We start from the raw sequence: 13,289 nt of genomic DNA, 5'->3' as shown, positions 1-13,289 counted from the left end.
CCCAAAAAAAACCCCAACCCCCCCCCTTACGAGGGACGTGATGTGCCCGTGAGGAACGTCATCGGGTCTTCCTCCCTACAAAACACCGGGATGAGACGCGGGGGGGGACCCTAAATCCTCTCGGCACCCCTTATTTTATCACCGCACCCCAAAATAAAGGGGGGGGGGCGGGACAGGGCCCCCCCGCGCCGCACTCACATCTTCGCCAGGACGTAGCCGACGATTTTCCCGTTCTCGTCCTCGGCGATGTACGAAAGCTGCAAAAAAAAAAAGGGGAAAAAAGGGTTTTAGGATCGAGCCTCGGCCTCGGGGGTGCGGGTGCCCCCCCCGGAGCACCCATGGGTGCTGGGGGGGCAGGGGGGCGGTACCTGGGGCCAGGAGAGGCCGTGGTAGAAGTAGTATTTCATCTGGTAGTTCTCGGGCAGGCACAGCAGGTTGCAGTGCTGCATGTTCATCAGGTCCTCGGGCTACGGGGACGGGGGCGGCTCAGACCCCAAAACGGGCCGGGGGGGGGGGGGGACGGACCCCGAAACGGCCTCGGAGCCGCCCCATGGCGTGTACGGGACGCTGAGGGGGGGGGTCTTGGGTCCCCAAGTGCCTTGCGGGATCCCAGTGTCCCCGTCGAGACGCCAAATCCGTGCTCAGAGCCCTCCCAGGACCCCAATATCCACCCCCAGGACCCCAATATCCGCCCTGAGAGCCCTCCCACGACCCCAAATACCCCCCCACTATCCCAATAACCCCCTCCCAATATCCCAATCCCCCTGCGCCAGGACCCCAATTCCCTTTGAGAACCCCAATCCCCCCTCCAGAACCCCAATATCCCCCTCCCAGCACCCCAATCTTTGCCTTCAGGACCCCAATATCCCCCTCAGAGCCTTCCAGGGCCCCAAATTCCCCCTTCAGGACCCCAATTCTCTTCCAGGATCCTAATCTCCCTCCCAGGACCCCAATTCTCTCCCTCAGAGCCCTCTCAGGACCCCAATTCCCCTCCAGGACCCCAATATTCCTCTCCAAAAACCCCAAACCCCCTCAATGCCCCCCCAGAACCCCAATACCCCTGCTCCAGGACCCCAATGTCCCCTTCAGAGCCCTCCCAAGACCCAAATTCCCTCCCAGGACCCCAATGTCCCCCTAAGAGCCATTCGAAGGCCCCAGTTCCTCTCCAGGACCCCAACATTCCCCTCCCAGGACCCCAAACCCCCCCTCCAGGACCCCAAATGCCCCCCCCAGCACCCCAAACGTCCCCAGAGCCCTCACAGGCCCCCAATCCCCCCTCAGAACCCCTCCCCCAGCACCTCAAACCCCCCTCGGGACCCTTCCAAGACCCCAATTCCCCTCCAGGACTCCACTATTCCCCTCCCAGGACCCCAAACCCCCGTCCGGCACCCCCAAACACCCCCTCAGCACCCCAAATGTGCCCCCAGAGCCCCCCCCGCACCTCAAAGCCTCCTCAGAGCCCCCCCGGGGCCTCCCCCAGGCCCCTTTAACGCCCCCCCCAGGCCCCTGTAACCCCCCGGCTCCCCCCCCGGCCTCCCACCGGTGCTCCACACCCCCTGCCCGGTTCCCCCCGGCCGCCCACCCGCGCGTTGCGGATGTTCATGGTCGCGGCCGCCCCGGCGGCTCCGCCGCCGCTCTCCCTCTCCCTCGCCTCAGGCGCCGCTTCCGGCGGAAGGACGCGCCGCGACCAATCGGCGCTCGGAGCGGCTCGGCGAGCCCCCGCCCTCTCGCTTGTGAATTGTGATTGGCTTCGCCTCCTGCCCCGCGCTGTACTGACAGCCTCGCTAACCAATCAGTGAGCGGGATGAAGACTAACCCCGCCCTCCCCGCCCCTTTTGCTGTTAGCCAATCAGGGGCGGGCTAAGCAGCAGCGAGACGGCCCCACCGCGTGCCTGGCGGCGACCAATCAGAACCGCAGCTCCCGCCGGGGGCGTGCCCCGCCCACCGCCACCCCCTTACCCAATCGCGCCCGGGGACAGAGGGGATTGGCGTGCCCGCGAACCAATAGGGAGCGAGACGAGGCGGGGCAGACACGCTTTATTTCTGGGGGGCGGCCGGACCATGTCCCTATGGGGGGGGGGGGGAATTTTGGGGTGCCCCTGGTCTGGGGGTGCCCCGTTTCTTGGGCTGCCCCCAGGGCGCCTGTACTGCCGGGGGGCCCATTTTGGGGGGGGGGGCATTCCATGGATGCCCCCCAGGGGGCCCCATTTTGGGGTATCCCCATTTTGGGGCGCCCCCCCCAGGGGACCCCTTTTTGGGGTGTCGCCGGTGTCCCTAGACCCCCAGGGGGTCCCGTTTTGGGGTCCCCTCTAGTGTGTCCACACTCCTTGGGGTCTCCAGTTTTGGGGTGTCCCTGGTCCCCGTGTACCCCCAGGGGACGTCATTTTGGGGTGTCCCCCTTTTGGGGTAACCCCATTTTGGGGTGTCCCCCTTTTGGGGTGACCCCCTTCTGTCTGTCCCCCCAGGGGGCCCCCATTTCGGGCTGTCCCCAGACCCTGTGTACCCCCAGAAGTCCCCGTTTTGGGGTGACCCCAATTCTGGGGGTACCCCCAGCGGGGTGTCCCCAGTTTTTGGGGTGTCCCTGGTGTGTCGGTACCCCCAGGGGACCCCCGTTTTGGGGTGTAACCGTTTTGGGGTGTCCCCATTCCGGCTGTACCCCCAAGGGGTCCCCTTTTTGGGGTGTCCCCAGCCTGTGCATACCCCCAAGAGGGGTCCCCAATTTTGGGGTGCCCCTAGTGTGTCCGTACCCCAGGGGGGCCCCATTTTGGGGCATCCCCTGTCCCTGTGTACCCCATTTTGGGGTGCCCCCATCCCACCTATACCCCCAAGGGGGTCCCCAATTTCGGGGGTGACCCCAGTGGGTCCCCCCGTTTTGGGTCGCCCCCAGTGCGTTCAAACCCCCAAGGCTCGTCCCCACACTTTTGGGGTTTCCCCGGTCTCCGCTTACCCCCAATTTTTCGGGGGGGGGATCCCCAATTTTTCGGGATGGTTCCCCAGTTTTTAAGGGGGGGGTCCCCCAATTTTTCGGGGCGTCCTCGGGGCCGTGCCCACCCCTCCTGCTTCAGGGCTGCATGCGCAGGGCCCCGTCCAGCCTCACCACCTCGCCGTTGACCATCGGGTTCTCGGCCAGCGCCTGCACCAGGTGGGCGAACTCCCCGGGGTGCCCCAGGCGGGACGGGAACGGCACCTGCTGCCCCAAAAAGCTCCGCACCCGCTCGGGCAAACCGGCCAGCAGCGGGGTGGAGAACAACCCTAAAAGGGCCGAAAAAAAAAGAAAAAAAGGGGGGGTGAGTCGGTTACCCTACAACTTTTCCACCCCCAGAAAAGAAGGGGGGAAGCGTTTGCCCTACAATTCCTCCCACCCCCAAAAAACAGATGTGAAGCATTTACCCTACAACTTTTTCCACCCCCCAAAAAAAGAGGGTGAAGCGTTTGCCCCTCTACCTTTTCCACCCCAAAAAAGAGGGGGTGAAGCATTTGCCCTACAACTTTTTCCAACCCCAAAAAAAGGGGGTGAAGCGTTTGACCCTCGACTTTTTCCACCCCAAAAAAAAACGGGGGTGAATCGTTTGCCCTACAACCTTTTCCCACCCCCAAAAAAAGGGGGTGAAAAAAAAGGGGGTGAGTCGCTTGCCCCACACCTTTTCCACCCCAAAATAAATGGGGTTGAATTGTTTGCCCTACAACTTTTTCCCACCCCAAAAAAAAAGGGGCTTAAGTGTTTGCCCCACAACTTTTCGACACTCAAAAAAAATGAAGTGTCTGCCCCTCAACCTTTTCCACCCCAAAAAAGAGGGGGTGAAGCATCTGCCCTACAACTTCTCCCACCCCAAAAAAAAAGATGCGAAGCATTTCCCCTATAACTTCTTCCACCCCCCAAAAAAAAAGGGGAGGTAAAGCATTTACTCGCACATTTACACCCCTCAAAAAAAAAAAAGGGGGGGTCGAATCGCTCGCCCTCCACCTTTTCCCACCCCCTAAAATCCCCCGACCCCGTACCCGGGGCGATGGTGACCACGCGGATCCCCAGGGGCGCGAGGTCCCGGGCGATGGGCAGCGTCATGGCCACGATGCCGCCCTTGGAGGCCGAGTAGGCCGCCTGCCCCACCTGCGGGGGAGAAAAAGGGACGATTACGGGGCGTCCCGCCCCCCCACCCCCTAATCTGGGCCCCCCCCCCGCCCCAATCCCCGGCAGCCCCGCTCGCCTGCCCCTCGAAGGCGGCCACGCTGGCCGTGTTCACCACCAGGCCCCGGTGGCCGTCGGCGTCGGGGGGGTTCTGGCTCATCAGGCGGGCGCTGAGGCGCGTCACGTTGAAGGTCCCGACCAGGTTAACCTGCGGGATGAGCCGGTGGCGGAGACGTGGGCGGCGTCCCGACCCCATAACCAGCCCGAGGAGCGCCCCACGAGCACCCCAAGGACACCCCCATGCCCACAACCACCCCGCTGACCCCATCCCCGACCCCACGAGCACCCCATTAACGCCATCCCCGACCCCACAACCACCCCATTGACCCCATCCCCGACCCCACAACCATCCTGAGGACACCCCCATCACCACAACCACCCCGTTGACCCCATCCCCGACCCCACAACCACCCCGAGGACACTCCCATGCCCACAACCACCCCGAGGACACCCCCATGCCCTCAACCACCCTGTTGACTCTATCCTGAACCCCACAACCACCCCGAGGACACCCCCATACCCACAACCACCCCACTGACCCCATCCCCGACCCCACAACCACCCCATTAACCCCATCCCCGACCCCACAACCACCCCATTAACCCCATCTCTGACCCCACAACCATCCTAAGGACACCCCCATGACCACAACCACCCCGTTGACCCCATCCCCAACCCCACAACCACCCCAAGGACACCCCCATGCCCACAACCACCCCATTGACCCCATCCCCAACCCCACAACCACCCCAAGGACACCTCCATGCCCACAACCACCCCATTAACCCCATCCCCGACCCCACAACCACCCCGTTGACCCCATCCCCGACCCCACAACCACCCTGTTGACCCCATCCCCGACCCCACAACCATCCTAAGGACACCCCCATGACCACAACCACCCCGTTGACCCCATCCCCAACCCCACAACCGCCCCAAGGACACCCCCATGCCCACAACCACCCCATTGACCCCATCCCCAACCCCACAACCACCCCAAGGACACCTCCATGCCCACAACCACCCCATTAACCCCATCCCCGACCCCACAACCACCCCGTTGACCCCATCCCCGACCCCACAACCACCCCGTTGACCCCATCCCCGACCCCACAACCACCCCGTTGACCCCATCCCCGACCCCACAACCATCCTAAGGACACCCCCATGACCACAACCACCCCATTGACCCCATCCCTAACCCCACAACCACCCCAAGGACACCCCCATGCCCACAACCACCCCATTGACCCCATCCCTAACCCCACAACCATCCTGAGGACACCCCCATGACCACAACCACCCCGTTGACCCCATCCCCGACCCCACAACCACCCCATTAGCCCCATCCCCAACCCCACAACCACCCCAAGGACACCTCCATGCCCACAACCACCCCATTGACCCCATCTCTGACCCCACCCCCACCCCGAGGACGCCCCCACGCCCACCCCCACCCCGCTGACCCCACCCCCGCCCCTCCGGCTGCCCCCCGCGAGCACCCCGCCGCCCGCCCCCCGCCGCCCAGGCTCACGTTGACGACGCGCTGGAAGTCCTCCAGCTCGTGCACCTTGTCCTTCTTGGCGTTGTAGGTCTTCACGGCGATGCCCACCCCGGCGCAGTTCACCGCCAGCTCCAGCCTCCCGAACGTCTTCTTGGCCACCTCCAGGGCGGCCTCCACCTCCTTGGCAGACGTCACCTGCGGGGACAGCGTCGCTGGGACCCCCCCCTGCCACAAGGCCACCCGGTGCCCTCGCCGTCGCCCCGTCCCCGTGCTCACGTCGGCGGGGGCGAAGGCGCAGCTGCCCCCCAGCTCCGCCGCCAGCTCGGCCCCCTTCGAGCTGGGGAGGTCGAGGAGGACGACGCGGGCCCCTTGCTGCACCAGGCGCTCCGCCGTGGCTCGGCCCAAGCCCGAGGAGCCGCCGGTCACCAGCGCCACCAGGCCCTGGAGGGGACGGGAAGGGGGTCACGGGGGGTGGGGGGGGTGAAAGGGGCCGGGCCGGGCCCCCAAAACCCGGCCGCGGGGCCTCGCTGCTCCCCGGCACCTTCACGCTGCGCAGCGCCGCCATCGTGGGGTAAAGGCCAAGGGGGGCGGGGGGGGGGAGCCGAAAGGAGCCGAAGGGGAACGAACGGAGGAGCCGAACGGAGCCGAACGGAGCCGAATGGGAACGAAGGGAGCCGAAGGGGAACGAACGGAGGAGCCGAACGGAGCCGAACGGAGCCGAACGGGAACGAACGGGAACGAACGGAGCCGAAGGGGAACGAAGGGAGCCGAAGGGAGCCGAGCGGAGGAGCCGAAGGGAGCCGAAAGGGAACGAACGGAAACGAAAGGAGCCGAGCGGAGCCGAACGGAAACGAAGGGAGCCGAAGGGGAACGAACGGAGGCGGGAGGGGGCGAGCGGTGGTGGGCGGAGCCGGCCGGAGCTGAGCGCTGATAGGCGGAGCCGAGGGGGCGAGGAGCGGAGCCGAAGGGCGGCGGGAGGAGCCGAGCGGCGATTGGCGGAGCCCGAATGGAGCCGAAGGAACCCGAAGGGAGCCGAGCGGCGATTGGCGGAGCCCGAATGGAGCCGAAGGAACCCGAAGGGAGCCGAGCGGCGATGGCCGGAGCCGAGCGAGCCCGAACGGAGCCGAACGAACCCGAACGGGGCCGAACGAACCCGAATGGAGCCGAGCGGCTGCAGGGGACGGGGTCGGGTCCCCGGGGGGGTGGGAGAGGCGCCCCCCCGGAGGGGGCGGCGGGGGGAAAAAACCCTGGATTTGCATTTGGGACCCCCAAAGTGGGGACACGGGGGGGGACCCCCGTGGGGCTGGGGGGGCGGGGGACAGCAGGGTTGGGGGGCAGCCCCCCCAGGAGATGAGGACCCCAAGAGACTCAGGATGGGCCCCCCCCGGGAAGGGGGGGAAAACATGGGACCCTCCCCCCCCCCCAAAATGGGGATCAGGACCCCCAGGATGAGCACCAGGAGCAGCAGCAGCACCCCTCCGGGGACAGGATGGGGAGCCCCGGGGACGAGGTGCCAGCACCCCGGGGGGGGGGGGGGGGGGGGGGGGCCGGGCCCCCCCCCGGCTCGTCCCAGCTGCTGTCCGTGCCCGGCCGGCGGCCAGGGTGTAGCGTTACCTCCGACCTTCCCCGGGGCCACCGGCGGGCCGCCCCCCCGGGGCCACCATGGAGGAGAAATCAGCCAAAATCCCCGGTACGGGACGAGGGGGGGGGTGTTTGTTTAAGGGAGGGGGGTGTTTGTTCAAGGGGGGGGGGCGTTTGCTTAAAGGGGGGGGGGGGGACACGAGGCCGCGGGGACACTGACCGGCGGCGAGGACAGAGGGCAGAGAGCCATGGCAGTGGCACCGGCGGGCCAGCTGACGCAGAACCCCCTGCAAAAAGTCTGGGTCCCCCTCAGCTCCCACCGCTTGCGGCGGCGGGGATGTGAGTTTGGGGGGGGGGCAGGGGGACGATTTGGGGGGGCTGGGGGGGTGCTGATACGATGCGCCCCCCCTAAACCTTGTCCCCCACCCCCGTTTTTCAGCCACCGTACCCCAATTCACCAACTGCCCCACCATGGTGATCCTGGTGGGGCTGCCGGCCCGCGGCAAGACCTACATCTCCCGCAAGCTCACCCGCTACCTCAACTGGATCGGCACCCCGACACGGGGCGAGTATTCTTTTTATTGGGGGGGGGGGGACACACAATTTGGGGGTGCCCCCTAACCGTCTGTCCCCCCCCCCCAAACCCGCAGTGTTTAACGTGGGGCAGTACCGGCGCGAGGCGGTGCAGAGCTACAAGAGCTACGAGTTCTTCCGCCACGACAACGAGGAGGCCATGCACATCCGCAGGTATTGGGGGGGGGGAATAAATAAGGGGGGGGGGAGAAGGAAATTTGAGGAGGGGGGGGCCACCAGCTGGTGCCCCTCGTCCTACAAAAATCCCCTCCCCAGGCAGTGCGCGCTGGCCGCCCTCCAGGACGTCCGCACCTACCTGAGCTCCGAAGAGGGGCAGGTGGCGGTAAGACGACCCCAAAATGGGGCAAATTAACCCCCCGGGGGGGGAAATTAACCCCTGGGGGGGGAAATTAACCCCCCGGGGGACAAATTAACCCCCCCGGTGTTTAATAACCCCCCCGGCTGCGACCCAACCCCAGGTTTTTGATGCCACCAACACCACGCGGGAGCGCCGTGCCCTCATCCTGCAGTTCGCGAGAGAGAACGGCTACAAGGTGCTGGGAGTAATTTGGGGGGGGGAGGTCATAATGGGGGGGGGGGGGCTCTGAGGATTTGGGGGGGGCTTGCAGCACTGCCTGGGGGGGCTCACAGCTTTTGGGGGGGGGGCACTGGCACCATGGGGACGACCCCTTTCCCCTCCAGGTCCTGTTCGTCGAGTCCATTTGCGACGACCCTGCCATCATCGAGGAGAACATCAAGGTGAGGCGTTCCCCGTCCCACGCCCCAAAAAAGCGCGCCCCCCACCTCAAAAATAACCGCCCCCCCCCCCCACACACACACACCCCCAGCAAGTGAAGCTGAGCAGCCCCGACTACAAGGGCTGCGCCCCCGAGGAGGTGGTGGCCGACTTCCTGCAGCGCATCGAGTGCTACAAAGCCACCTACGAGCCGCTGGACGAGCAGCTGGACAGGTGACGCCGTGCTTCGCGCCCCCCCCCACCCCAAAACCGAATCATTCGGGGACCCCCCCGCTAACGTCGGGGCGCGCAGCGGGCTGTCTTACATCAAGATCTTCGACGTGGGCGTGCGGTACCTGGCGAACCGGGTGCAGGGCCACGTGCAGAGCCGCACGGTGTACTACCTGATGAACACGCACGTCACGCCGCGCGCCATCTACCTGAGCCGCCACGGCGAGAGCCAGCTCAACCTGCGGGGCCGCATCGGCGGCGACGCCGGGCTCTCCCCCCGCGGGCGCCAGGTGGGCGGGGCCTGGGGGAAAGCCACGCCCACGAAGGGGCGGGGTCGGGGAAGGACACGCCCCCACCCCACCCCACCCCCCCCCCCCCCACCCTGCTGCGGGGTGATACAGGAGGGCTGTGGGTGGAGGGCTTGGGGAAGGGAGGGGTGGGGCTAAGGGGGGTGGCCACGCCCCCTGGAAGAGCCCAAATATGGAGGGAAAGGGGGCGGGGCTAAAGGAGCAGGCCACGCCCCTCCGTACCCCAAATATGGAGGTGGAGGGGGTGGGGTTAAGGGACCCCCCCCCAGGATCCCAAGTAGGGAGGTAGAGGGTTGGCCACGCCCCCCTCCTGGAGCTGCCCCAAATATGGAGATGAGGGGTGGGGCTAAGGGAGGCCACGCCCCCAATAACCCATATAAGGGGGTGGGCAACCAGGTAGGGTGAGGAAGCCACACCCCCAGGAGTGACCTATTGGGGTATCAATGAAGGGGTGGGGCTAAGTGAGGCCACGCCCCCAGGAACCGCCCTCAGCAGGTGTGAAGGGGCGGAGCTAAGTGAGGCCACGCCCTCAGGCATCAGGTCATGTGCAAAGGGGCGGGGCTAAGGGAGGCCACACCCCCATGAGCCACCCCCATTGAGGGATATGGTTAAGGGGCGGGGCTAAAGGAGACCACGCCCCCCACACAACACACCTGCATGGACAAAGGGGCGGAGCCAAGGACCCAGCCCCCACCCCATCCTTTCCCACAAGCCAAGGGGGTGGGACTGAGGACAGGGCCCCGCCCCCTCGTGGGCGTGGCCTCACGTGGCCCCGCCCCCTCCCAGTACGCCCAGGCCCTGGCCGAGTTCATCCGGAGCCAGAGCATCCGGGAGCTGAAGGTGTGGACCAGCCACATGAAGCGCACCATCGAGACGGCCGAGGCGCTAGGGGTGCCCTACGAGCAGTGGAAGGCGCTCAACGAGATCGACGCGGTCAGCGCCACCCCCCCGAACCCCAAAACCTCCCCCCCCGAACCCAAAACCTCCCCCCCGAACCCCAAATGTAACGCCCCCCCCAACAGGGGGTCTGCGAGGAGATGACCTACGAGGAGATCCAGGAGCGCTACCCCGAGGAGTTTGCCCTGCGCGACCAGGACAAGTACCGCTACCGCTACCCGAAAGGCGAGGTGACGACGAGGGGCAGGGCACGGCGACGATAACAAAGTGGGGGGGTGTGACAGGGTTGGGCCCCCCCCCCCCCTCAGCGCCCCGTCCCCTCCCCCAGTCCTACGAGGACCTGGTGCAGCGCCTGGAGCCGGTCATCATGGAGCTGGAGCGCCAGGAGAACGTGCTGGTCATCTGCCACCAAGCCGTCATGCGCTGCCTGCTGGCCTATTTCCTGGACAAAAGCGCCGGTGAGGCCGTGGGGACACTTTGGGGACAAACTGGGGACACTTGGGGGACACTTGGGGGACACTTTCATAGCCCCCTCCCCCCCAGATTTTCATTCCCCCCCCCTGATTTTCATCCCCCCACCCCAGAGGAGCTGCCCTACCTCCGGTGCCCCCTGCACACCGTGCTCAAGCTGACCCCTGTGGCTTACGGTGAGTGGGGACACCCCCGTGTCCCGCCCCCCCCCCCCCCCCCCGCCATGTCCCCAGGGAGGGGACAGCACCCTGGGGGTGTCCCCCCCCCCCCAAAGGGCAGCCGCGGCTGTAACATCGCCCCTTCTGTGTCCCCCCCCCCAATTAAATCAGGGTGCGAAGTGGAATCCATCTTCCTCAACGTGGAGGCGGTCAACACCCACCGCGAGAAGCCCCAGGTGAGGGAGGGTAGAATTTGGGGGATTAATTACTGCCCCCCCCCCCGCAGCAGGGGGGATGCAGGGCTTGCTAACAGCCCCCCCCCCCCCCAGCGGGGAGACGTTTTGGGATGAAAAAGTCAGATTTTGGGGTGAGCAGAGCCCCCCCCCACAAACACAAAACCCTTTGTGCCACAGAACGTCGACGTCAGCCGCCCCCCGGCCGAAGCCCTGATCACCGTCCCTGAGCACTACTGAGCCGCCCCCCCCCACTAATTAAAGCTTGCCTTAACGAAGAACCGAGCCCGGCGTGTATTGGGGGGGCCGCTGCACCCCCAAAATACGCTTTTATTTAAGGGGAGGTTCAGAGGCTGGCTGTGGCCTCGTTGTATTGACTCGTCCAGAAGCTGGGTTCCTTTTGTTGGATCTGGAGAGAAAACGCAACAAAAAATAAAGGGGGGGGGGACACAAGTTGTGCCCTGCCCCCCCCCCAAAATAAAGCAAGAAAAAAAAAAAGAAAAGAAATAGGAAACCCCCCCCAAAATCCTCACCTTTGCCACAAATTTCAGCATGTCCTTCTTGGAGGTCTCCTTGGCGGCCCGCGGCCCCCACTGGAAACTGAACTCGGGGGGGTCCGTCAGGGGGATGGGGGTGATCTCCAGGTACCTGCAGGGAGTGGGGGGGGTGAACCCCGTGTTTTGGGGGGGCCCCCCCCAGGGGTGTCCAGCACGCCCCAGCCCTGTGACACCCCCTCAAGTCACCGGGCGTGGGGACGGCGGCGATTTCTCTCTGCGGTGCGGTATAAACGGCCCGGCTGGCACTAGCGCCGCGGCTGCTCTGTGCGCACCGGGGTGTTGTCCCCTTCCCCCCCCCCCAAAAAAAAAAAACCACCCCCCACCCGCCTCGCACTCACTTCTGCCGCACAAACTCCTCCGTCACCAGCTTCTTGACGTCCCCAAACACCTCGTGCTTCTCCCTGGGGGTGGCGGGGGGGGATTAACGGGGTGTGGAAGCAACGAAACCCGTTCCCCCCCCTCAATGACCTACCCTGGCTGCACCCGGAGCCGGCGGAGAAATTCCCATACAGCACCTGGAAAGGAGAATGTTGAGGGGGGGGGGGGCAAGGAGAAATTGGGGTCCGGGGGGGGCACCAAATGTCTTACTGTCTTTGGCCGAGTTGCCCTTCATGAAGATGAAGCTCAGGATGATGGTGAGGAGGCCCAGCTTGGCTGTCTGGTTGTCCCTGCGGCGGGGAGAGACGCGTCACCCACCTGGAGGGGGCACCTGGGGGCTCTGTCCCCTTCCCCCCCCCCCAAAAAAAAAACACCCAGGGGACGCCAGCGCCCTCATCACCAGCCCCTCACCGCTTCAGGTTCTCCCCCTCGACGCGCGGCAGGTTGCTGGTGAGGATGTAGACGTGGTGTTTGGTGTCGATCTCCACCAGCTGCAGCCCGAACACCTGCAGGAGGCAAAGATTTAATCCAGTGGGGGGGGGGGGGGATCCCAAACCCAAACCCCCCAGCTCCACGAGACCCCCCCCATACCTCCTGCAGGGTCCTGCCCGCCTGGTTGACGATCTCGGAGTAGACGTCTTTGTATTCCCTGATGACTTTTTTCAGGATGTCTGCAGGGAACAGGGGGGATGCTTAGATGCTGAGACACCCCCCCCCATACACCCAGTGAGATTTTCGGAGAGATCCAACCCCAAAAAGTTTGGGAAAGGACCAGAGCAACCCCAGAAACTTTGAGAAGAGCTCCCCTAAACTCACCGACTCTCTTGATGGGGATCTTCTTCTGGTCCTTCACTAGCAGGAACTGAACTAGCTCACTCACCTACACGGTGAGGAAGGGAAATAACCAAAAATATATATATAAAGTAACAAAATGCAGAAAGGTCAAGCTGTACCACTACAGGACGGGGATCGTCCCCTCACCTTCCGATTCACTTCATCCCGGGAGCGCCTCTGCAGGTTCCTCTGCACCTGGCTGTGCGTCTGCGTCTGGCTCAGGATAACATCGTCGTCGCCATCGTCCCCCTGCGGGACAAAACCAGGAACTGGCTGCCGCAAAGCCGGTCTACGACAACCCCCAGCGAAGGAAGGGAGGAAATCGGGGTTCATCTCCTCACCTGGCTGAAGGCCGGCCCTTTGCTGCGCTTCCTCTGGGACATCTCCCGGGTTCTGAGGGGAGGGCAGAGCCGGACGGGCTCAAGCTGCTACCGGCCGGTCCCCATCGCCCCCCTCCCCGTTCTCGCCCCTCTCCCAGTCCCGAATCCCCCAGCGCGGGGCCCCCAGGAGCCGTTAGAGCGGCCCCGAGGCCCCGCTGCCGGCCGCGGCCGCTCCGCCATTACCCGCTCCCGTCACGGGCCACCGCCTCCTCCCCCCCGCCCAGTGCGCATGCGCGCAGGCTGCGCACCCGCCCCGCCCCCT

The 13,289-nt window shown here is 65.2% G+C and overlaps 4 protein-coding genes across 5 annotated transcripts; 1 reads left to right on the top strand and 3 right to left on the bottom strand.

The window, feature by feature from the left end:
• Positions 1 to 29: 29 nt before the first annotated feature.
• LOC310891840 (N-alpha-acetyltransferase 10-like) lies at positions 30 to 1,873 on the bottom strand. The gene is made up of 4 exons (XM_083854068.1): positions 1,583 to 1,873; positions 369 to 467; positions 199 to 257; positions 30 to 110 (listed from the first exon to the last, which is right to left on the bottom strand). Exons 1-4 carry the CDS (start codon positions 1,601 to 1,603, stop codon positions 59 to 61), a joined length of 231 nt encoding a protein of 76 aa, XP_083710194.1. The 5' UTR covers positions 1,604 to 1,873; the 3' UTR covers positions 30 to 58.
• A 149-nt stretch (positions 1,874 to 2,022) lies between these two features.
• On the bottom strand, positions 2,023 to 6,370 carry HSD17B10 (hydroxysteroid 17-beta dehydrogenase 10). Its single transcript, XM_083854064.1, has 6 exons — positions 6,232 to 6,370; positions 5,967 to 6,131; positions 5,721 to 5,885; positions 4,206 to 4,334; positions 4,000 to 4,108; positions 2,023 to 3,252 (listed from the first exon to the last, which is right to left on the bottom strand). The coding sequence occupies exons 1-6, from the start codon at positions 6,253 to 6,255 to the stop codon at positions 3,062 to 3,064; spliced, it is 783 nt and encodes a 260-aa protein (XP_083710190.1). The 5' UTR covers positions 6,256 to 6,370; the 3' UTR covers positions 2,023 to 3,061.
• Positions 6,371 to 7,223: 853 nt separating this feature from the next.
• PFKFB1 (6-phosphofructo-2-kinase/fructose-2,6-biphosphatase 1) lies at positions 7,224 to 11,161 on the top strand. 2 transcript variants are annotated; one of them, XM_083854066.1, is made up of 14 exons: positions 7,224 to 7,380; positions 7,711 to 7,836; positions 7,922 to 8,018; positions 8,121 to 8,187; positions 8,324 to 8,398; positions 8,547 to 8,603; positions 8,693 to 8,814; positions 8,894 to 9,101; positions 9,906 to 10,052; positions 10,142 to 10,246; positions 10,345 to 10,474; positions 10,601 to 10,663; positions 10,817 to 10,881; positions 11,059 to 11,161. In XM_083854066.1, the coding sequence occupies exons 1-14, from the start codon at positions 7,353 to 7,355 to the stop codon at positions 11,116 to 11,118; spliced, it is 1,350 nt and encodes a 449-aa protein (XP_083710192.1). In that variant the 5' UTR covers positions 7,224 to 7,352; the 3' UTR covers positions 11,119 to 11,161. The 2 variants fall into 2 exon arrangements, with proteins under 2 accessions (XP_083710192.1, XP_083710191.1); XM_083854065.1 differs by lacking the exon at positions 7,224 to 7,380 and adding an exon at positions 7,467 to 7,610.
• A 10-nt stretch (positions 11,162 to 11,171) lies between these two features.
• On the bottom strand, positions 11,172 to 13,250 carry LOC310891839 (non-structural maintenance of chromosomes element 3 homolog). The gene is made up of 11 exons (XM_083854067.1): positions 13,211 to 13,250; positions 12,989 to 13,040; positions 12,795 to 12,896; positions 12,630 to 12,693; positions 12,405 to 12,484; positions 12,225 to 12,319; positions 12,024 to 12,103; positions 11,908 to 11,950; positions 11,774 to 11,836; positions 11,412 to 11,526; positions 11,172 to 11,287 (listed from the first exon to the last, which is right to left on the bottom strand). Exons 2-11 carry the CDS (start codon positions 13,028 to 13,030, stop codon positions 11,225 to 11,227), a joined length of 747 nt encoding a protein of 248 aa, XP_083710193.1. The 5' UTR covers positions 13,031 to 13,040; positions 13,211 to 13,250; the 3' UTR covers positions 11,172 to 11,224.
• Positions 13,251 to 13,289: the final 39 nt, after the last annotated feature.

The sequence above is a fragment of the Anser anser genome, assembly GCF_964211835.1.
Source record: "Anser anser genome assembly, contig: HAP1_SCAFFOLD_364, whole genome shotgun sequence".
Taxonomy (NCBI): Eukaryota; Metazoa; Chordata; class Aves; order Anseriformes; family Anatidae; genus Anser; species Anser anser.
The sequence above is the reverse complement of the archived record's forward strand: the minus strand, read 5'-3'. Positions and strand labels throughout refer to the sequence as shown.

Coding starts and splice junctions, on each gene's coding strand:
- LOC310891839 (XM_083854067.1), bottom strand. CDS start 13,030: ATGTCCCAGAGGAAGCGCAGCAAAGGGCCGGCCTTCAGCCAG. Junction 12,897..12,988: donor AAGGGCCGGCCTTCAGCCAG/GTGAGGAGATGA, acceptor TTTGTCCCGCAG/GGGGACGATGGCGACGACGA. Junction 12,104..12,224: donor GAGGGGGAGAACCTGAAGCG/GTGAGGGGCTGG, acceptor TCCCCGCCGCAG/GGACAACCAGACAGCCAAGC.
- LOC310891840 (XM_083854068.1), bottom strand. CDS start 1,603: ATGAACATCCGCAACGCGCGG. Junction 258..368: donor ACGGCCTCTCCTGGCCCCAG/GTACCGCCCCCC, acceptor TTTTTTTTGCAG/CTTTCGTACATCGCCGAGGA. Junction 111..198: donor GGCTACGTCCTGGCGAAGAT/GTGAGTGCGGCG, acceptor GAGAGGATTTAG/GGTCCCCCCCCGCGTCTCAT.
- PFKFB1 (XM_083854065.1), top strand. CDS start 7,520: ATGGCAGTGGCACCGGCGGGCCAGCTGACGCAGAACCCCCTGCAAAAA. Junction 9,102..9,905: donor TCTCCCCCCGCGGGCGCCAG/GTGGGCGGGGCC, acceptor GCCCCCTCCCAG/TACGCCCAGGCCCTGGCCGA. Junction 10,053..10,141: donor CGCTCAACGAGATCGACGCG/GTCAGCGCCACC, acceptor CCCCCCCAACAG/GGGGTCTGCGAGGAGATGAC.
- HSD17B10 (XM_083854064.1), bottom strand. CDS start 6,255: ATGGCGGCGCTGCGCAGCGTGAAG. Junction 4,335..5,720: donor ACTTCCAGCGCGTCGTCAAC/GTGAGCCTGGGC, acceptor CTCATCCCGCAG/GTTAACCTGGTCGGGACCTT. Junction 3,253..3,999: donor CGTGGTCACCATCGCCCCGG/GTACGGGGTCGG, acceptor CGGCCCTTTTAG/GGTTGTTCTCCACCCCGCTG.